The sequence below is a fragment of the Pseudorca crassidens genome, chromosome 1 (assembly GCF_039906515.1).
Source record: "Pseudorca crassidens isolate mPseCra1 chromosome 1, mPseCra1.hap1, whole genome shotgun sequence".
Lineage (NCBI taxonomy): Eukaryota > Metazoa > Chordata > Mammalia > Artiodactyla > Delphinidae > Pseudorca > Pseudorca crassidens.
In genome coordinates, this window is record NC_090296.1 from 60218302 (window position 1) to 60242802 (window position 24501).

A 24501-nucleotide genomic window follows, 5' to 3' on the forward strand; every position below is an offset into this window, starting at 1 on the left:
TATACTGCAACAGCACTTAAATAAAAGGGGGCAAGTGGAATTAAAGCATTCTAAGATCTTTGCATTATCCAGTAAGTAGCAACAGCACAAATTTATATTAGAATTTAATAAATTAAGGATACATGTTGCAATCTCTAAGGTAACCATTAAAAAAATAAAATCTATAACAAATGCATTGATGTAGAAAATACTGAATTAATAAATGACTATTTCAATCCAGAAGAAAACAAGAGAAGAGAAAAAGCCACATGGGACAGGTGGGTCAAATAGAAAACAAACAGTTAAGATGGTTGATTTGACCCCTAATAAATTAGAAATTACATTAAATGCAAATGAACTAAATAATCTAATTAAAAGATTTTTTTAGACTGATTAACAAAAGCAAAACCCATCTGTAGGCTGTTTCCAAAAGAGACAGCTTAAACAAAAGTATATAATAAGGTTGAAAGTAAAATAATGGGAAAAGATCTACCACGCAAATGTTCACCAAGTGAAAATTGGGATTGTTACACTGTATATCAGACAAAGTCAATTACTACAAATACAAAACAAAAAGACAACCTTCAGAATGTGAGAAAATATCTGCAAACAAAGCAACTAACAAGGGATTAATCTCCAAAATATACAAACAGCTCATGTAGTTCAATTATCAAAAAAAACCAAATAATCCAATCAAAAAATGGGCAGAAGATCTAAATAGACATTTCTCCAAAAAAAGACATACAGATGGCCAAAAAGCACATGAAAAGATTCTCAACATCACTAATTATCAGAGAAATGCAAATCAAAACCGCAATGAGGTATCACCTCACACTGGTCAGAATGGCCACCATCAAAAAATCTACAGACAATAAATGCTGGAGAGGGTGTGGAGAAAAGGGAACCCTCTACACTGTTGGTGGGAATATAAATTGGTACAGCCACTATGGAGAACAGTATGGAGGTTCTTTAAAAAACTAAAAATAGAACTACGATATGACCCAGCAATCTTACTCCTAGGCATGTACCTGGAGAAAACCATAATTCAAAAAGATACATGCACCCCAATGTTCATTGCAGCACTGTTTACAATACAATAGCCAGGACATGGAAGTAACCTAAATGTCCATCAACAGAGGAATGGATAAAGAAGATGTGGTACATATATACAATGGAATATTACTCGGCCATTAAAAAGAATGAAATAATGCCATTTGCAGCAACATGGATCGACCTAGAGATTGTCATACTGAGTGAAGTAAGTCAGACACAGAAAGACAGATATCATATGATATTGCTTATATGCAGAATCTAAAAAAAGGGGTACAGGGGCTTCCCTGGTGGCGCAGTGGTTGAGAGTCCGCCTGCTGATGCAGGGGACACGGGTTCGTGCCCCGGTCCGGGAGGATCCCACATGCCGCAGAGCGGCTGGGTCCGTGAGCCATGGCCACTGGGCCTGCATGCCTGGAGCCTGTGCTCCGCAACGGGAGAGGCCACAACAGTGAGAGGCTCGCATACCGCAAAAAAAAAAAAAAGGGGGGGGTACAAACGAACTTATTTACAAAACAGAAGTAGAGTCACAGATGTAGAAAACAAACTTATGGTTACCAGGGTATAAGGAGAAGGAGGGATAAATTGGAGACTGGGGTTGACATATACACACTACTATATATAAAATAGATAACTAGTAAGAACCTGCTGTATAGGACAGGAAACTCTACTCAATACTCTGTAATGGCCTATATGGGAAAAGAATCTAAAAAAGAGTGGATATATGTATATGTATAACTGATTCACTTTGGTGTACACCTGAAACTAACACTATATTGTAATAAATCAAATATACTCCAATAAAAATTTTTAAAAAAGGAATTACTACAAATAAAACAGGGGTATTCATAATGATAAAACGGTCAATCTAACTAAGAAAATAAATAATTTTAAATCTATATGCATCTAACATAGCCTCAATATACATAAAAATAATAAAACTAAGAGAAAAACGAATCTACAATATTAATGGGAAATTTTAACATATTTCTCTCAATAACCAATAGACGATATGAATAAAAAATTAACAAGTGACAATTTTTATATTTATATACCAATAAACTAGTAAATAAAATGGTATGGTATTGACACAAGGATAATAATAGTATATATGTATATTGTATATGAAACATTTACCAAAATCAATCTTATGCAAAGCCAGAAATTAAGTATCAACAAATAAAGGAACGAAATCATACAAAGGATATTCTCTGAATTAAATATAATTAGGTAGAATTAGGCTAAAACTTAATAACAAACTATTGGGAAATCCCCATATGTTAGGAAAGTAATAAATATCCTAACAAATAACCAATGTTTCAAAGAAAATATCACAATAAAATTTTTAAAATATTTTACACTGAATGATCAGCAAACCATGACATATCAAAACGAACAAGATGCTTTAATAAAAGCCAAACTTGCCAAGTAAATTATAACTTTAATGCAGAAATTATAAAAGAAGGCTAAAAACTCAATGATTTTAGTATCCATCCCAAGAAGTGATAAAAAAGAAAAGCAAGTAAACCAAAGAAAAGTTAAAAATGAAGTAATAAGGACAGTAATGAATTAGAAAGCAAATAAAGTAAAAAGAATCAACTGAGCCAAAAGATTGTTCTTTGGAAACACTAAAAAAGTTGATAAACCACTGTCAAGGATAAGGTGACAAAGAGAGAAAGACAGACAATCAACCTAATGTCAGAAATAAAAGAGCAGACCTCTCTGAAGGTCCCATAAATGTTTAGAAAATAACAAGAGAATAAACACTATACCAGCAATTAGCAAATAAAAGATAATTTTTTTTAAATTCCATTTGCAGTAACATCAAAAAGAAAAAATACTTAGAAATAAATTTTGCAAAAGAAGTGTAAACCTAATACTCTGCGAACTACAAAATATTACAGAAATAAAGAAGACCTAAATAAATGGAAAGGCATCCCATATTCATGGATCAGAAGACATAATACTGCTAAGATGGCAATAACCCCAAACTGATCTACTGATTCAACATAAGCCCTATCAAAATCCCAGCTAATTTATTTGCAGAAATTGCAAGCTGATCCTAAAATTCATAGAAAATGCAAAAGGCTCAGAATGATCTTAAAAAGTTGGAGGACTTATACTTCCCAATTTCAAACCTTACTGCAAAGCTACACGAATCAAGACAGTGTGAAACTGGCATTAAGGATAGACATATAAATCAATGAAATACAACTGAGAGCCCAGAAATGCACCCTCACAATTATGGTCAGCTGATTTTCAACAAGGATGCCACAACAATTCAATGGGGAAAGATCAGTCATTTCAACAACAGTGCTAAGACAACTGGATATCCACATGCCAAAAATAAAACTGGACCCCTACCTAACAATATACAAAAATTAATTCAAAATAGATCAAAGATCTAAACATAACAGCTAATCACATAAAACTTTTAGAAGGAAACACAGATGTAAATCTTTGTGACCTTGTTTTAAGCAACAGTTTCTTAGAAATGACACCAAAAGCATAACCAACAAAAGAAAAAATAGATAAACTGAGCATCACCAAAATTAAAAAGTTCTATGCTTCAAATATACCACCAAGAAAGTGAGGAGAACATGCCACAGAATAAGAGAAAATATCTGCAAATTACATATCTGATAAGGGGCTCATATCTATAATATATAAAGTTAGAACTCAATAACAAAGACAAATAACCCTATTTAAAAATAGGCAAAGGGGGCTTCCCTGGTGGCACAGTGGTTAAGAATCCGCCTGACAATGCAGTGGACACGGGTTTGAGCTCTGGGCGGGGAAGATCCCATATGCCATGGAGCAACTAAGCCCATGTGCCACAAATACTGAGCCTGCACTCTAGAGCCCACAAGCCACAACTACGGAGGCCGCATGCCACAACTACTGAAGCCCGCGCGCCTAGAGCCTGCGCTCTACAACAAAGAGAAGCCACCACAATGAGAAGCCTGCACACCGCAACGAAGAGTAGCCCCCGTGCACCGCAACTACAGAAAGCCTGTGCGCAACAACAAAGACCCAACGCAGCCAAAAATTAATTAATTAATTTTTAAAAATTAAAAATAGGCAAAGGAACTGAGTAGACATTTCTCCAAAGAAAATATATAAATGCCAATAAGCAAATGAAAAGATGTTCAACATCACTAGCCATCAGGGAAACGCAAATTAAAACCTCACTGACACAACACTGTAAACCAACTATACTTCAATAAAATCAAAAAAAAAAAAAGAAACACCTCATTGAGACACACTTCACATCAACTAGGATGGCTATAATCAAAAAGACATAATAACAAGTGTTGGGAGGGAATTCCTGAGGGGTCCAGTGGTTAGGACTCCACACTTCCACTGCAGGGGGCACGGGTTCGATCCCTGGTTGGGGAACTAAGGTCTCACATGCTGCATGGCGTGGCCAAAAAAAAAATAAGTGTTGGGAAAGATGTGGAGAAAACGCAACATTCACAAACTGTTGGTGGAAATATAAACTAGTACGGCCACTGTGAAACACAATCTCGCAGTTCTTCAAAAAGTTATATATAGACCCAGCAATTCTACTCCTAGGTATATGCCTCAAAGAATTTAAAACATATATCCACACAAAAACTTGTACAAGAATGTCCACAACAGCATCATTTATAACAGCCAGAAAGTACAATAACCCAAATGTCCACCACCTGAAAAATGGATATATCAGTTGTGGTAGGGAATATTATTTGGCAAAAAAAGATATTAAGTATTGATACATAGTACAACATGGATGAATCTTGAAAACATTATGCTAGGCTTAAAAAGCTAGTCACAAGGAAGCACATGTTGTATCATTCCATTTATGTAAAATGGAATCTAGAGTAGGCAAGTTTATAGAGACAGAAAGTAGATAAGCTGTCTAGGGCTTACAAGTAGGGGAGATTGGGTGAAGGGTGACAGCTAAAGAGGTACAGGGTTTCTTTGGGGTGTAAAAAATATGTCTGAAAATATTTTGTGGTGGACATACAACTCTGTGAATATACAAAAGCCATTCATTTGTACACTTTAAATAAATAGTATAGTATGTGAATCATACCCCCGAAAAGCTGTTAAAAAAACTATACTATTTATAATAGTTTCAAAACTCATCAGATACCAGGGAATAAATCTCAGAAAAGATGTACAAGACCTCAACACAAAAATGTATGAACAATACTGAGAGAATTTTAAAAAGACATAAAAAGAAGGATATATCACAGCCCACGGATAAACACTCAACACTGTAAAAAGGTAAATTCTCTCCAAATTAATCTATATATTCAATGCAATCCCAAACTCCTAAGAGGCTATGTGTATGTGTGCATGTGTAAACTGATGAAGTGATTTAAAATTTACACAAAAAGACAAAGTGCCAAGACGGCCAAGACAATCTTGAAAAACAAACCTGGAGGTTTATATTGTCAGACATCAAGACGTGCTAGGTAGACTTTAAAAAACATGATATTCCAATAAACATGTTAAAAAAATTAAAAAATTAAAAAAAAATAAAAAGCATGGTATTGGTGCAAGGATATATTTTTTTAAAAAAACAGACCAACAGAATAGAAAATATTATAGAAACAGACTCAGATATATACAGTCACATAACCTAAGACTACGACACTACAGAACAAAAGGAAAAGATGGTCTTTTAATAAATGGTACTGGTAAATTCAATAGCCACGTGAAAAATATTGAATACTGGGCTTCCCTGGTGGCACAGTGGTTGAGAGTCCGCCTGCCAATGCAGGGGACATGGGTTCGTGCCCCGGTCCGGGAAGATCCCACATGCCACGGAGCGGCTGGGCCCGTGAGCCATGGCCGCTGAGCCTGCGCGTCTGGAGCCTGTGCTCCACAACAGGAGAGGCCACAACAGTGAGAGGCCCGCGTACCGCAAAAAAATATATATATAATATGTTGAATACTAACCACCAATCACACCATCACAGATTCAATTCTAGATAGATTAAAGACTGATTAATTTAGGGCTGAACTGTTTCCCCTCAGAATGTGTATGTTGAAGCCCCAATACCTCAAAATGTGACTGTATTTGGAGACAGGCCCTTTAAAGATCATTAAGTTAGGACTTCCCCGGAGGCGTAGTGGTTAAGAATCCACCTGCCAATTCAGGGGACACGGGTTCAAGCCCTGGTCTGGGAAGATCCCACATGCCGCAGAGCAACTAAGCCCGTGTGCCACAACTACTGAGCCTGCGCTCTAGAGCCCGTGAGCCACAACTACTGAGCCCACATGCTACAACTACTGAAGCCCACGCACCTAGAGGCCGTGCTCCGCAACAAGGGAAGTCACCACAATGAGAAGCCAGCGCACCGCAACGAAGAGCAGCCCCTGCTTGCCGCAACTAGAGAAAGCCTGTGGGTAGCAACAAAGACCCAACACAGCCAAAAATAAATAAAATTTAAAAAAAATAAAGGTTGTTAAGTTAAAATGAGCCCCTTGGATTAAGATAGGCCCTAATCCATCTTACTGGTGCCCTTACAAGAAGAGGAAATTTGGACACACTGAGAGACATCAGAAACGTGCACCTGCACAGAGAAAAGACAATGTGAGGACAGGGCAAGAAGATGACCAGTTATGTCAAAATGATAAGCCTCAGAAGAAACCAAACCTGCCAACACCTTGATCCTGGACCTCTAGCCTCCTAAACTGTGAAAAAAAATTAATTTCTATGTAAGTCATCCAGTCTGTGGTATTGTGTTATGGCAGTCCTAGCAAACTAGTACAAAGACTAAATGAGTAAAAAAATTAAGTTTCTAAAAGATAACACAGAAGAATATCTTCATACTCTTGAGTACACAAAAAAATTTAAGTAGGAAACAAATAACAGTCATCATAAAGAAAAGACTGAAAAATTAGACTATGTTACAATTAAGAACTTATGCTTACCAAGACACCATTTGAAATAAAAAGGCAAACCACAGAGTGCAAGAAGATATTTGCAATACGTATACCTGACAAAGGACTTGTATCCAAAACATAGGAAAAAATCCTACATATCAAAAGGAAAAAGAGAGATAAGCATACTTTTTAAAATGTGAAAAAAAAAAACTAGGCAACATGACAAAAAGGATATCCAAATGGCCAATAATCATGAAAAGGTGATTAACCTCATTAGTCAGGGAAATGAAAACTGAAACCACAATGAGACATCACTATGCACCTACCACAATGGTTAAAATTTAGACTGGTAATATGAAAGCCACTGAAGTCTCACACTTTGCAAACAAAGCATGAGTGATCTTCAACTAACACAGAAGTAGCTGCATTGAAAAGTATCAAGTCTTCTGATTCTAACATGAATGTCAACATTTTCAAAAACGTCTTACCTCCTTTTGAACAACACTAAATTTTTCAAGTAGTTTACATTTTTCTTCGATCAGTGTAGAAAGTTCTGCAGCAAGCTTTTTCTCTCTTCCTAAAAACAGAGTTAATGCTATCATGTTTTTAAGTTGATTTAATTGTAAACAACAATGATGAGATCTAAAATAGAAAAAAGAGCTTACCCACATAGAGCCGGCTTCTAACCTGAAACAAATTTTTAACAAAAATTACATTAAAACACACACACATGCAAGCACATATAATTTATTTAACTTCTATTGCCAACTTAAAAACAAAAGGTTTGTTATTGCCTTAGTATAAATGTAAGTTCGCCAAAAAGTGTTCTATTTCCAATGAGAAAAATACATATGAAAGTCGTCCTACTGAAGTCACATTGTGTATTAGCATATTAAAGCCTCTGAAATAAGTCTACCTTAAAGATATCTGTTTCATTTCATTTAGCCCACTGCTCCTCAAACATATTTGACCCTAAAACAAATTACTTAAGGAAGCCCCTATATCATCTCCCCAGTAATGATATCCAAAATAACAGTTTGAAAAATGTTACCATGCGGCCATGGATCTGCTGACTATAAAGTAAAAAAACTTTTTTCTTCTTTAACCTCTCTCTCAAACAATGAAGGAAAAATTCCATTTATAAGGGAAGCAGGTTTAGGACTAAGGTAATCTAAGTAGAGAAAACAGTGGGGACTTAAATGATCTACAGAAGATATACAGGAATAAAATTAAATAAAACAAGATTTAAAAGTCAAGGTACAGGGTTTACGTGGTGGCGCAGTGGTTAGGAATCTGCCTGCCAATGCAGAGGACACGGGTTCAAGCCTGGTCTGGGAGGATCCCACATGCCGCGGAGCAGCTAGGCTCGTGTGCCATGGCTGCTGAGCCTGCGCTCTGGAGCCCGTGAGCCACGACTACTAAGCCCGCGAGCCACAACTGCTGAGGCCTGCGTGCCTAGAGCCTGTGCTCCGCGGCAGGAGAGGCCACCGCAATGAGAAGCCCGCGTACCAAAGCAAAGAGTCGCTCCCACTCGCCGCAACTAGAGAAAGCCCACGCACAGCAATGAAGACCCAACGCAGCCAAAAATAAAATAAAAATAAAATAAATTAATTAAAAAAGAAAGTCAAGGTACAATATAGTAGGTATAGATGAGGAACAATTAGTGAACTGAAACATCAGATTCAGAAACTATCTCAAAAGGTAACAGTAAACCATTAAAAAAAAAAAGGAAAAAAAGTTAAGAGGGAAGTGAGAAGTAGAAGAGCCAACATCTTAAAAAAATAATAGTTCCAAAGAGGAAAAAAAAATGTAAAATGCAGAAGAAACTTCCCAGAATTAATAAAGATAAAAGATTTCATATTTAAATATTCAAGAGAATTTAAAGAAATAAGAAAAAAAATCAAACCTGAACATATTATATTGAAATAAGGATATCAAATTAAAAGCCTCCACAGAGAACAGATCACTTACAAATGAATAAGAATCACATTGACACTAGACCTTTCAAAAAGTAACATTAGATGTAAAAAGACAAGGAAGTAAAAGGATAGAACTTTGCACACAGAATGCTTGTATCAAGCAAATTATCATTTCAGTGTGAAGACTTAATTCAAACATCCTCAAGCATACAAAAGGTTTGCCACACAAAGACCAACACTGAAAACAATCTAGAAAGAAGTATTCAAATATGCGAAGAATTAAATTCAGGAGCCCCTGCAAGAGATATGTCAATTATGGGTGATCAAATATCTTGGTAATATATGTTGTTGTCTTGAGGACTGGAGAAGGGGTGGAGGAGAAAGTAAAAAACAAAGAAATGGAAAAGGAAATATTTTTAGAACTAAAATTCTAGATTATACCAATATGAAAGGGGATTGGAAAGTGAAAGAGACCAAGGGATGTGAAAGTATGCTAAATAAGGTTTTTGTTTTCTCAGAAGGAAGATTTACTTACAAATGTAGAAAAGAAACATTAAAAGTGGAACAAATTAATAAAGTATCCTAGAAGAAACTGGTCCAAATACATCAGTAATCAATAATCATAATATATGTAGATACACTAAACTCAGTGAAAAAACAGAGATTTTCAGATTATATAAAAGAAATTCATACAGAACTGAATTACTTTGCTGTACATCCGAAACTAATACATTGTAAATTAACTATACTCCAACAAAATAAAAATAAAAAAAGAAATTCATACAGGACATACATTAAGTAAAAGACCACAGAAAGACTGGAAAATATAAGGATGGAAAAAGACACATGAAATATTACCAAAAAGAAAACTGGTCTGGCTATACTAACATCAGATAAGAGACTTTAAGACAAAAGCACCGGAAGAGTTATAGAGGGTCACTAGTTATTGATAAAAGATTCAATCCACCAAGAAGAGATGTAGCAATTCTAAACATGTATCCACCTAACAAAATATCCTCAAAATATGTAAAGCGAGAATTGACAAAACTACAGAAAGTAACTGATAAATCCATCATGACAGTGGAATTCAGCCAACTTCTCTTCACTCTTGACAGATGAAGGAAACAACAAAAAAAGAGCAAGAATATGTAATACACGAACACCACAAATTAGATAATTAGCAAGCTTGACCTAATAATGGATGGATATAGAATGATATACATGTATCTGCTTTCAATAATAATCAGGAGCATAAGGAGCACAGAAAAAGTCTACATGTATGTGGAACTCTCATATGTAGCATGGCAGATGAATGGGAAGAAGGGAGACTATTCAATAAACAAAGCTGGGGAAAAGGTTATATTGCGGGGGAAGAGGGGTGGGGAATTACACCAACTCCTTACCCCACACTAAACAAAAAATCAACTCAAGATGGATCAAGCAATTCTGTGCTAAAAGAAAACTGTTTTAATTAAGAATTTCTACTCATCACAAAACATCTTAAGAAAAATGAAAAGATGTTTCGTACTGGGACATATGCAATATAGATAATCAACAAGGATATCATCAAGAATATATAAAGAACTCCTACAAATAAAAAAGAAAACAAACTACTCAAAAGAAAAATGGGTATAAGACATAAATATTTCCCTGAAGAAAAAATACATATGGACAATAAATTTACTGAGTTTTCAATCTCACTAGTGATCAAGGAATACAAATCAGAACCATGGTTAAGATACCATTCAAGTGGCAAAAATAAAGAATTTCAACAATAACAGGTGTTGGAGATGACACAGATCAAATGGATCTCCAGGACCTCTTATATACTACTGTTGGGAGTATAAATTGGTACAGACAATTTGGAAAAGAATTTGGTACTATGTTTTAAAAGCAGAACTTCCAATATACTATATAACCCAGTAATCTCACACCTAGTATATTCCCAAGAGAAACTTACAAATATACAACAGGAGACAAGTATAAGAAACTACCCAGCAGCATTATTTGTAATAGAAAAAAACCTGGAAACAACTCAAAGGCCCAAGACCATAAAATATATAAATTAATTGTAATATATTCTTACAATATAATATTCTTAAAACAATCAAAATGGGTCAAAAATATGGATGAATCTTAGCAATATAGGATGGAGTAAAACAGTTCCAAAACATGACATATGGCATGAGACTAAGCAAAATTACTACACTTCTGAAGGATTTGTGTACATATGACCAAAAAAAATTTTTTTTAAGGCATGGGAATAATTAACACAGGATCCAGAACAGGATTACCTCTAGTGCAGGGAGGCAGGGGGATGAAATGAGGGAGGATCACCTAAATATAGGTGACAGTCAATATCTTTGATTCCAGGTTGGGTGGTATATTCACAGATGTATAGTATACTGTTAAAAATAAACACAGACCCCAAATAATAAGCAAGTAAGAAATAAAGGTAGGTTTTGCTGTACACCTGAAACTTACACAACATTATAAATCAACTATACTCCAATAAAATTTTTTTAAAAAAAAAAGAAATAGAGGTAGGGTTTTAGTATTAGTGTGGAATACTCCTATAGAGAATTTTTACACTTTAAAAAATTCCTCTAAATCCATATTCAGTTTCTAGCAGCCACACATTAACATGAGTAGCCCACATAACAATAACCTGTTTCCTTAAAACAAAAGATATGTTTCTCACATTACTTGTTCAACATGAAGACAGAACGAACATTCTCTTAGTATACAGAGCACTGGTTACTTACCGATCGAAAACTTCTCCACAAAAACAAAAGAATAGCAAAAAATCCAACAACAGTTGCACATATCACTAATTCCCATGGAAAACCATAGAAGTTAGAACCTGGTCTCATATCTTCAGGCAATGCTGCCACAACCTTCAAGACAAAGAAAATTAACCTCTTAAAAATACACTTTTGATAAAAATTGTTGATTACCAACTGCTAAACACTGAATTTTTCTGTGTCCCCCTGCAACCCCAAAATTCTTATGTTGAAACCTAATCCCCAATGTGATGGTATCTGGAAGTAGGGCCCTTTGGAGGTGATTAGGTCATAAGAGTGGAGCCCTCAGAAATGGGATTAGTGATCTTAGAAGAGAGGTTCCAAGCTCCCTTGACACTTCTACCACGTGAGGTTATAATGAGAAGACTATGAACCAGAAGTGTGCCCTCACCACACACCAGATCCGTGGCATCTTTATCTTGGTGTTCCCAGCCTCCAGAACTGTGAGAAAAATGTTTGCTGTTTAAGCCACCCAGTCTATGGTATTTTGTTATGGCAGCCCCAACAGATTAAGACACAAACGTAAGTACAAGTTTACATGTAAATACTATTAACACCCTTTTCATGAAACGGGTACCAGACTATCACCAAACAGCAGGTATCAGAGGGTATTTTTCTGGCAATTTTCAACCACTATCACCAAGTGATGAAGGAAAGTAGTATGGTGAAATTTAATGATTTTCTGACCAGAGTTCTACAGAGATGCCTCAGAGCTTCTGAAAATGAGAGTAAGAGGAAAGAAGGCCAAAGAAAAAAGCTGAATCAGGTGGTCTTACCCTGATTCAACCAGTTTAGGCTTTTTCCATAGAGTATATGGGGTTCCATATAAGATTTCCCTATGCGGGGAAAAAATGGATCTGCTGCTTTATTAAAGTTTGAAAACCACTGATGAAACCTTGGGTTTAGAATTTGAATCCCTCTACCCTACCTCAGTGGCTCCCTTCTCTTATCTGTAATGGGAATAATGCTGTATGAATATGGAGTGCAGGTACTCAATAAAGGTAGCTGTTTCTATTAGTCCTCCTCCAAAGACCATGATCCTATAACCACAGCCTTTCCACATTATTTCTCTCCCTAACAAGTTTTCAGCACAAAACAGCTTAAGGCTTTTGCAGTTGCTTCTGTATCTCATCTTTCTCTGGGTCAGTTCATTATTCACTGTCATCCAATGAGGTTATTTTTCTTTGTTACCAGGCCCCACATATTATTCAATCACATAAAAAGGTGAAAAGTAGGGGGGAAAAATACCCTTTTTTAAGAACAACCTCAAGTCTGATCAGGTTTGATTCTTTCCTGGGTTCAACCCAAAACCTCTATGGCAAATCTTCCCTTTTTAGGCCCCTTCTATCTAGAAAAACACCTTTTAATATCTATTCTCTTCTCCAAAATCTTTTTTGTAACTGTGACCCATATATGCTATCAACAGTTCATTAACCTGTATTAAATAAACCTGATTATACCTTTTCTAAAAAAAAAAAACAAAAAACAACCCCTTTACCCTGATCTCTGCCTCTGCCTCTCCCTACATTACCCTTGTTACCAGCTCACAGAATTGTGACATCGCTAGAAACAACCAGTGATTTAAAAAAAAAAAAAAAATCTATTTCTGCCTCTGAGTAAAAGAGGCATTTGACACACAATACTGGGAAGAAAAGATGCTTTCTTTACAGTTTACATATTCTCCAACCATCTTACTTTCAGCTAACTATGTCAAAACATAGAATGCACATCACTTCAAAAACCTAATAATTGGAATGATTTCTTTACAACACTACAACACTTTAAGAGACAATTCTAAAAGCATCTCTCAGATTAAACATGAAATTATCTTTAGTATAGTGATATTTCTTAAATCCAATAACATTTTATCAGTCCTTCTATTCTAAAAGGAGATGGTAAATTCTACGTTAAAGCCTTGAGCTGGTGGAATCTGGTGGGATCTGGTGGACTGAGGAATAGCAAAGAATCTGAGTCTCAAGAATGCATCTCAAATCCATTGCTCAGGTCTTAATTATGCTGGTTTTCTCATGGAGATTTTTCACCCTTAAATTTTAACTAAAATATAGAACCCTATCTCACAAAAGTATAGAAAGAATAACCAAATTTATCAAACATCAATAAATATAATGCAATACACAATTACACATGATTTGATAAACTGGTCCTAAATTTTAGAATAGGTAACCCTCCATACAACATGGTAGTGATTAATCACGGAACACTTAAAACCTATTCCACTCCCAAACGTGAGTATTAAAGGAATTCTAGACCACGTAACTTAAAAGAAGCAATTAATCAAGCTGACAAAATACAGTGAGGTTAAATTAAAATTATTTTTCATTTTACCTCAAATAAATATTATATTAATAAAAACAACATAATAAGATGTCCATATACAGGCCCTGATAATACTTGACTGTAATGCAAAGTTTTATGAACCTACACTCTCCAATACATAAAACTTAAAAAATAATTTCCACTTTACATAAAGAGATTTTTTCCTGTAATTAGTGATAAACCACCAAAAAGTTTAAAAGGGGCACTGATTCACTCATTATCCATAATCAAGTTTGATAAAAACTATTTTTAGTATATCCCTTTCTTAAATTTTTTTCTTTACAAAAAATGTAAACTTGTAATCATTAATAATTCTCCCTTTAAAAGGGTATCAAAAGAGCTTTAGAATCAAATGGTCTAAAAAGAGCTAAGGCAGAATAAGAGTTCAACCCAAACAAGATGAAACACGATCTGTAAAATTAATAATTACCTCACAAGAAGCAGTTAACATTCGTTCAGTCATTCATCCATCTACCCAGCAACTAATTCCACATTTATTAACAAGTTACATTCCAGACACTTTTAAAAACATACTCTTTTCATTTTATCCATTTCCATTGTTTTAACGGAAACTAAACACTAAAACCACTATGCTAATAACTCACAAATCTGTGACTCCAACTCTGAGTTTTATAATACCAGTTTATTGGACAAATCTACATGGATGTCCTGGAGGGGTCACTGTACAAAAAGATCGTCTGATACAGTCTATGTTCCACTGAAACGGGAAAGTTTCCTGCAAATAGTTATGATATCATCCTTAATGTGGTGAGGGAAGTGATCATTCCCAAAGCCAACCATACAGATAAAGGGAGAGGACCTCTAAAAGGAAACCAGTATCTGATCTTAAGCTGGTAAAACAACTATTTCTACTTCGGTCATTCTCTCTTGGGACCTAGACATTGAGGAAGGTAGGAGTAAGGATGGGTGCTAAAATGGTACCTAGCCCATAAAAATATGCCAGGTCCTGGGACTTCCCTGGTGGTCCAGTGGTTAAGAATCTGCCTTCCAATGCAGGGAACACAGGTTCGATCCCTAGTCAAGTAACTAAGAGCCCACATGCCACGAGGCAACTAAGCACACAAACTCTAGAGCCCATGCACCACAACTAGAGAGCCCGTGTGCCACAACTAGAGAGCCCGTGTGCTTCAACAAAGAGCCCATGTGCTGCAATGAAAGATCTGACGCAGCCAAATAAATAAATAAATATTAAAATATATATATATGCCAGGTCCTAAAATGGGACACAGGCTGAGAGGAAGGTATATTATTAAGACTAAACTGTCTGATTCTTATTCTTCTCCTTTCTTTTTTTTACCCTCAGTATAAAACCACTTAGTAAAGGTTTACTTAAATGTTTCAGTCTTGTTTCAGCCTTGTTTCAGCAGCCTTATCAGATATTAGGCTTAGCCTAACGTTCTAAATAAAAGCAGGGCAGGGTTATAAACACATTTTTGTTTATAACTCCCTTTTTCTCTATCTAATTTAAAACACAATTGCATAATGCAATAATTAGAAATTTATTTTGTTGGATGTAAAATACATAAAGATGTAAATTGTAACAAAAACAGCATACAGAATGCAAGGATGGAACTATATAGAAGAAAGTTGTTGACATTAAGTGGATTAACCCAAAGTAAATGATTATAAATCAAACACATACAGTTAAGGGGCAGGGGGGGAACACTAAAATGGCACAATATAAAACATCTATATAACACAAAAGAAATGGAGGAACTAAGAAACAAAAAAGACCTAAGAAATATAGAAAATAGCAAAATGGCAGAAGTATCACTAATTATATTAAATGTAAATGAGTTATACTGTCCAACTAAATGGCAGAGATTGGCAGAATAGACAGAAAAAAAACACGTTCCAACTATATGCCATCTACAAGACACACACTTTAGATTAAAACACATAAATAGGTTGAAAGATGGAAGAAGAGGCAAGACTAGTTCAAGATGGCAGAGTACAAGGACGTGTTCTCACTCCCTCTGGTGAGAGCACCAGAATCACAACTAACTGCTGAACAATCATCAACGGGAAAACACTGGAACTCATCAAAAAAGATACCCCAAATCCAAAGACAAAGGAGAAGCCACAATAAGACGGTACGAGGGCGCAATCACAATAAAATCAAATCCCATAACTGCTGGGTGGGTGACTCACAAACTGGAGAACAATTATACCACAGAAGTACACCCACTGGAGTGAAGGTTGTGAGCCCCACGTCAGGCTTCCCAACCTGGGGGTCTGGCAATGGGAGGAGGAATTCCTAGAGAATCAGACTTTGAAGACTAGCAGGATGTGATTGCAGGACTTCGACAGGACTGGGGGAAACAGAGACTCCACTCTTGGAGGGCACACACAAAGTAGTGTGCACATCGGGACCCAGGGGAAGAAGCAGTGACCCCAGAGGAGAATGAACCAGACCTACCTGCTAGTGCTGGAGGGTCTCCTGCAGAGGCGGGGGTGGCTGTGTCTCACTGTGAGAACAAGGACACTGGCAGCAGAAGTTCTGGGAAGTACTCCTTGGTGTGAGCCCTCCCAGAGTACACCATTAGCCCCACCAAAAAGCCTGGGTAGGCTCCAGTGTTGGGTTGCCTCAGGCCAAACAACCAACAGGGAGGAAACCCAGCCCCACCCATCACAGACAAGCAGATTAAAGTTTTACTGAGCTCTGCCCTATAGAGCAACAGCCAGCTCTACCCACAACCAGTCCCTCCCATCAGGAAACTTTCACAAGCCTCTTAGATAGCCTAATCCACCTGAAGGCAGACAGCAGAAGCAAGAACAACTACAATCCTGCAGCCTGTGAAACAAAACCACATTCACAGAAAGAGAGACAAGATAAAAAGGCAGAGGGCTATGTACCAGATGGTGGAACAAGATAAAACCCCATAAAAACAACTAAATGAAGTGGGGATAGGTAACCTTCCAGAAAAACAATTCAGAATAGCAATAGTGGGAGAAGGGGAAGAAGGCGGAAGAGTAAGACGCGGAGATCACCTTCCTCCCCACAGATACATCAGAAATACATCTACACGTGGAACAACTCCTACAGAACACCTACTGAACGCTGGCAGAAGACCTCAAACCTCCCAAAAGGCAAGAAACTCCCCCACGTACCTGGGTAGGACAAAAGAAAAAACAATAAAGAGAGACAAAAGAATAGGGGCGGGACCTGCACCAGTGGGAGGGAGCTGTGAAGGAGGAAAGGCTTCCACACACTAAGAAGCCCCTTCGCGGGCGGAGACTGCGGGTGGCGGAAGGGGTAAGCTTCGGAGCCGCGGAGGAGAGCACAACAACAGGGGTGCGCAAGGCAAAGCGGAGAGATTCCCGCACAGAGGACTGGTGCCAACCGGCACTCACCAGCCTGAGAGGCTTGTCTGCTCACCGGCCGGGGCGGGCGGGGCTGGGAGCTGATGCTCGGGCTTCGGTCGGGGCACAGGGAGAGGACTGGGGTTGGCAGAGTGAACAGAGCCTGAAGGGGTTAGTGCACCATGGCTAGCCACGGGGGACTCCGGGGAAAAGTCTGGACCAGCCAAAGAGGCAAGAAACTTTTTCTTCCCTCTTTGTTTCCTGGTGCTCGAGGAGAGGGGATTAAGAGCGCTGCTTAAAGGAGCTCCAGAAACGGGCGCGAGCCGCGGCTAACAGCACGGACCCCAGAAACGGGCATGAGACGCTAAGGCTGCTGCTGCCGCCACCAAAAAGCCTGTGTGTGAGTACATGTCACTATCCACAACTCTCTTCCAGGGAGCCTGTGCAGCCCGCCACTGCCAAGGTCCCAGGATCCAGGGACAACTTCCTCCGGAGAACGCACGGCGCGCCTCAGGCTGGTGCAACGGCACACTGGCCTCTGCCGCCGCAGGCTCGCCCCACACTCTGTGCCCCTCCCTCCCCCCGGCCTGAGTGAGCCAGAGCCCCCGAGTCAGCTGCTCCTTTAACCCCATCCTGTCTGAGCGAAGAACAGACGCCCTCCGGCGACCTACACGCAGAGGCGGGGCCAAATCCAAAGCTGAGTCCTGGGAGCTGTGCGAACAAAGAAGAGAAAGGGAAATTTCTCCCAGCAGCCTCAGGACCAACGGATTAAATCTCCACAATCCACTTCACGTACACTGCATCTGTGGAATACCTGAACAGACAACGAATCATCCCAAATTGAGGAGGTGGACTTTAAGAGCAACATTTATTATTTTTTCCCCTTTTCCTCTTTTTGTGAGTGTGTATGTATATGCATCTGTGTGAGATTTTGTCTGTAGAGCTTTGCTTTCACCATTTGTCCTAGGGTTCTATCTGTCCGTTTTTTTGTTGTTCTTTTTTTACTTTTAAAAAAATTTTTTTCTTAATAATTATTTTTTATTTTACTAACTTTATTTTATTTTTTATTTTTATTTTCTTTTATCCTCTTTCTTTCTACTTCTCCCTTTTATTCTGAGCCATGTGGATGAAAGACTCTTGGTGCTGCAGCCAGGAGTCAGTGCTGTGCCTCTCAGTGGGAGAGCCAACTTCAGGACACTGGTCCACAAGAGACCTCCCAGCTCCACGTAATATCAAACGGCAAAAATCTCACAGAGATCTCCATCTCAACACCAACACCCAGCTTCACTCAACTACCAGCAAGCTACAGTGCTGGACACCCTATGCAAAACAACTAGCCAGAAAGAAACACAACCCCACCCATTAGCAGAGAGGCTGCCTAAAATCATAACAAGTCCACAGACACCCCAAAACACAACACCAGACGTGGACCTGCCCACGAGAAAGACAAAATCCAACCTCATCCACCAGAACACAGGCACTAGTCCCCTCCACCAGGAAGCCTACACAACCCACTGAAGCAACTTTAGGCACTGGGAACAGACACCAAAAACAACAGGAACTACGAACCTGCAGCCTGCAAAAAGGAGACCCCAAAAACAGTAAGTTAAACAATATGAGAAGACAGAAAAACACACAGCAAATGAAGGAGCAAGATAAAAACCCAAAAGGCCTAACAAATGAAGAGGAAATAGGCAGTCTACCTGAAAAAGAATTCAGAATAATGATAGTAAAGATGATCCAAAATCTTGGAAAAAGAACAGAGAAAAAAGCAAGAAACACTTAACAAGGACTTAGAAGAACTAAAGATGAAATAAGCAACGATGAACAACACAATAAATGAAACTAAAAATACTCTAGAAGGGATCAATAGCAGAATAACTGAGGCAGAAGAACGGATATGTGACCTGGAAGATAAAATAGTGGAAATAACTACTGCAGAGCAGAATAAAGAAAAAAATGAAAAGAATTGAGGACAGTCTCAGAGACTTCTGGGACAACGCTAAACGCATCAACGTTTGAATCATAGGGGTTCCATAAGAAGAAGAGAAAAAGAAAGGGACTGAGAAAATATTTGAAGAGATTATAGTTGAAAACTTCCCTAATATAGGAAAGGAAATAGTTAATAAAGTCCAAGAAGCAGAGTTCCATACAGGATAAATCCAAGGAGAAACACTCCAAGACACATATTAATCAAACTGTCAAAAATTAATGACAAAGAAAACATATTTAAAAGCAGCAAGGGAAAGACAACAAATAACACACAAGGGAATCCCCATAAGGTTAACAGCTGATCTTTCAGCAGAAACTCTGCAAGTCAGAAGGGACTGGCAGGACATATTTAAAGTGATGAAGGAGAAAAACCTACAACCAAGATTACTCTACCCAGCAAGGATCTCATTCAGATTTGATGGAGAAATTAAAACCTTTACAGACAAGCAAAAGCTGAGAGAGTTCAGCACCACCAAACCAGCTTTACAACAAATGCTAAAGGATCTTCTCTAGGCAAGAAACACAAGAGAAAGAAAACACCTACAATAACTAACCCAAAACAATTAAGAAAATGGGAATAGGAACATACATATCGATAAATACCTTAAATGTAAATGGATTAAATGCTACCACCAAAAGACACAGACAGGCTGAATGGATACAAAAACAGGACCCATATATATGCTGTCTACAAGACACCCACTTCAGACCTGGAGACACATACAGACTGAAAGTAAGGGGATGGAAAAAGATATTCCATGCAAATGGAAACCAAAAGAAAGCTGGAGTAGCAATTCCCATATCAGACAAAATAGACTTTAAAAGACTATTAGAAGAGACAAAGAAGGACACTACATAATGATCAAGGGATTGATCCAAGAAGAAGATATAACAATTGTAAATATTTATGCACCCAACACAGGAGCACCCCAATACATAAAGCAAAAACTAACAGCCATAAAAGGGGAAATCGACAGTAAGACATTCATAGTAGGGGACTTTAACACCCCACATTCAACAATGGACAGATCATTGAAAATGAAAATAAATAAGGAAACACAAGCTTTAAGTGATACATTAAACAAGATGGACTTAATTGATATTTATAGGACATTCCATCCAAAAACAACAGAATACACATTTTTCTCAAGTGCTCATGGAACATTCTCCAGGATAGATCATATCTTGGGTCACAAATCAAGCCTTGGTAAATTTAAGAAAATTGAAATTGTATCAAGTATCTTTTCCGACACAACGCTATGAGACTACATATCAATTACAGGAAAAGATCTGTAAAAAATACAAACACATGGAGGCTAAACAATACACTACTTAATAACGAACTGATCACTGAAGAAATCAAAGAGAAAATCAAAACATACCTCGAAACAAATGACAATGGAGACACAACAACCCAAAACCTGTGGGATGCAGCAAAAGCAGTTCTAAGAGGGAAGTTTACAGTGATAAATTCCTATCTTAAGAAACAGGAAACATCTCAAATAAACAACCTAACCTTGCACCTAAAGCAATTAGAGAAAGAAGAACAAAAAATCCCCAAAGTTAGCAGAAGGAAAGGAATCATAAAAATCAGATCAGAAATAAATGAAAAAGAAATGAAGGAACAATAGGAAAGATCAATAAAACTAAAAGCTGGTTCTGTGAGAAGATAAACAAAATTGATAAACCATTAGCCAGACTCATCAAGAAAAAAAGGGAGAAGAATCAAATCAATAGAATTAGAAATGCAAAAGGAGAAGTAACAACTGACACTGCAGAAATACAAAAGATCATGAGAGATTACTACAAGCAACTCTATGCCAATAAAATGGACAACCTGGAAGAAATGGACAAATTCTTAGAAATGCACAACCTGCCAAGACTGAATCAGGAAGAAATAGAAAATATGAACAGACCAATCACAAGCACTGAAATTGAAACTGTGATTAAAAATCTTCCAACAAACAAAAGCCCAGGACCTGATGGCTTCAAAGGCGAATTCTATCAAACATTTAGAGAAGAGCTAACACCTATCCTTCTCAAACTCTTCCAAAATATAGCAGAGGGAGGAACACTCCCAAACTCATTCTACGAGGCCACCATCACCCTGATACCAAAACCAGACAAAGATGTCACAAAGAATGAAAACTACAGGCCAACATCACTGATGAACATAGATGCAAAAATGCTCAACAAAATACTAGCAAACAGAATCCAACGGCACATTAAAAGGATCATACACCATGATCAAGTGGGGTTTATTCCAGGAATGCAAGGATTCTTCAATATACGCAAATCAATCAGCGTGCTACACCATATTAACAAACTGAAGGAGAAAAACCATATGATCATCTCAATAGATGCAGAGAAATCTTTCGAAAAAATTCAAAACCCATTTATGATAAAAACCCTTCAGAAAGTAGGCATAGAGGGAACTTTCCTCAATATAATAAAGGCCATATATGAGAAACCCACAGCCAACATCATCCTCAACGGTGAAGAACTGAAAGCATTTCCACTAAGATCAGGAACAAGACAAGATTGCCCACTCTCACCACTCTTATTCAACATAGTTTTGGCAGTTTTAGCCACAGCAATCAGAGAAGAAAAGGAAATAAAAGGAATGCAAATCGGAAAAGAAAAAGTAAAGCTGTCACTGTTTGCAGATGACATGATATTATACATAGAGAATCCTAAAAATGCTACCAGAAAACAACTAGAGCTAATCAATAAATTTGGTAAAGTAGCACGATACAAAATTAATGCACAGAAATCTCTGGCACTCCTATACACTAACGATGAAAAATCTGAACGTGAAATCAAGAAAACACTCCCATTTACCACTGCAACAAAAAGAATAAAATATCTAGGAATAAACCTACCTAAGGAGACAAAAGACCTGTATGCAGAAAATTATAAGACACTGATGAAAGAAATTAAAGATGATACAAATAGATGGAGAGATATACCATGTTCTTGGATTGGAAGAAACAACATTGTGAAAATGACTCTACTACCCAAAGCAATCTACAGATTCAATGCAATCCCTATCAAACTACCACTGGCATTTTTCACAGAACTAGAACAAAAAAATTCACAATTTGTACAGAAACACAAAAGACCCCGAAGAGCCAAAGCAATCTTGAGAACGAAAAATGGAGCTGGAGGAATCAGGCTGCGTGACTTCAGACTATACTACAAAGCTACAGTAATCAAGACAGTATGGTACTGGCACAAAAACAGAAATATAGATCAATGGAACAGGAGAGAAAGCCCAGAGATAAACCCACGTACATATGGTCACCTTATCTTTGATAAAGGAGGCAGGAATGTACAGTGGAGAAAGGACAGCCTCTTCAATAAGTGGTGCTGGGAAACGTGGACAGGTACATGTAAAAGTATGAGATTAGAACACTCCCTAACACCATATACAAAAATAAGCTCAAAATGCATTAAAGGCCTAAATGTAAGGCCAGAAACTATGAAACTCTTAGAGGAAAACATAGGCAGAACACTCTATGACATAAATCACAGCAATATCCTTTTTGACCCACCTCCTAGAAAAATGGAAATAAAAACAAAAATAAACAAATGGGACCTAATGAAACTTAAAAGCTTTTGCACAGCAAAGGAAACCATAAACAAGACCAAAAGACAACCCTCAGAGTGGGAGAAAATATTTGCAAATGAAGCAACTGACAAAGGATTAATCTCCAAAATTTACAAGCAGCTCATGCAACTCAATAACAAAAAACAACCCAATCCAAAAATGGGCAGAAGACCTAAATAGACATTTCTCCAAAGAAGATATACAGACTGCCAACAAACACAAGAAACAATGCTCAACATCATTGATCATTAGACAAATGCAAATCAAAACTACAATGAGATATCATCTCACACCAGCCAGAATGGCTATCATCAAAAAATCTAGAAACAATAAATGCTGGAGAGGGTGTGGAGAAAAGGGAACACTCTTGCACTGCTGGTGGGAATGTGAATTGGTACAACCACTATGGAGAACAGTATGGAGGTTCCTTAAAAAACTACAAATAGAACTACCATATGACCCAGCAATCCCACTACTGGGCATATAACCTGAGAAAACCATAATTCAGAAAGAGTCATGTACCAAAATGTTCACTGCAACTCTATTTACAATACCCAGGAGATGGAAACAACAAAAGTGTCCAACATCAGATGAATGGATAAAGATGTGGCACATGTATACATGGAATATTACTCAGCCATAAAAAGAAACGAAATTGAGGTATTTGTAGTGAGGTGGATGGACCTAGAGTCTGTCATACAAAGTGAAGTAAGTCAGAAAGAGAAGGACAAATGCCGTATGCTAACACATATATATGGAATCTAAGGGGAAAAAAAATGTCATGATGAACCCAGGGGTAAGACAGGAATAAAGACTCAGACCTACTAGAGAATGGACTTGAGGATATGGGGAGGGGGAAGGGTAAGCTGTGACAAAGTGAGAGAGTGGCATGAACATATATACACTACCAAACGTAAAATAGCTAGTGGGAAGCAGCTGCATAGCACGGGGAGATCAGCTCGGTGTTTTGTGACCACCTAAAGGGGTGGGATAGGGAGGGTGGGAGCGAGGGGTAAGTGATATGGGAACATATGTGTGTGTGTGACTGATTCACTTTGTTATGAAGCAGAAACTAGCACACCATTGTAAAGCAATTATACGTCAATAAATATGTAAATAAATAAATATATATATATATATATAAAAAAAAAAAGAATAACAAGAGTGAAGATGATCCAGGACCTCGGAAAAAGAATAGAGGCAAAGATCGAGAAGATTCAGGAAATGTTTAACAAAGACCTAGAAGAATTAAAGAACAAACAAACAGAGATGAACAATACAATAACTGAAATAAAAACTACACTAGAAGGAATCAATAGCAGAATAACTGAGGCAGAAGAACAGATAAGTGACCTGGAAGACCGAATGGTGGAATTCACTGCTGCAGAACAGAAGAAAAAAGAATGAAAAGAAATGAAGACAGCCTAAGAGACCGCTGGGACAACATTAAATGCAACAACATTTGCATTCTCCTTCTGGGGTCCCAGAAGGAGAAGAAAGAGGAAAAGGACCTGAGAAAATATTTGAAAAGATTATAGTCGAAAACTTCCCTAACATGGGAAAGGAAACAGTCACCCAAGTCCAGGAAGTGCAGAGAGTCCCAGGC

At 37.6% G+C, this 24501-nt stretch overlaps 1 protein-coding gene across 11 annotated transcripts in view; it reads right to left on the reverse strand.

The window, feature by feature from the left end:
- Positions 1 to 24501, reverse strand: part of MIA2 (MIA SH3 domain ER export factor 2) — an 89768-nt gene that overhangs the window by 53168 nt on the left and 12099 nt on the right. For 5 of the 11 annotated variants that reach the window (XM_067737160.1, XM_067737155.1, XM_067737165.1 and 2 more), the window contains exons 2-4: positions 11594 to 11725; positions 7575 to 7596; positions 7398 to 7504 (exon numbers count right to left, since the gene is read on the reverse strand). The exons of 1 other annotated variant lie outside the window; for it this stretch is intronic. In XM_067737160.1, coding sequence (XP_067593261.1) covers positions 7398 to 7504; positions 7575 to 7596; positions 11594 to 11725 — 261 coding nt within the window. The remainder of the gene's footprint in view (positions 1 to 7397; positions 7505 to 7574; positions 7597 to 11593; positions 11726 to 24501) is intronic. 5 more of the 11 variants (XM_067737173.1, XM_067737151.1, XM_067737172.1 and 2 more) reach the window with 4 other exon arrangements.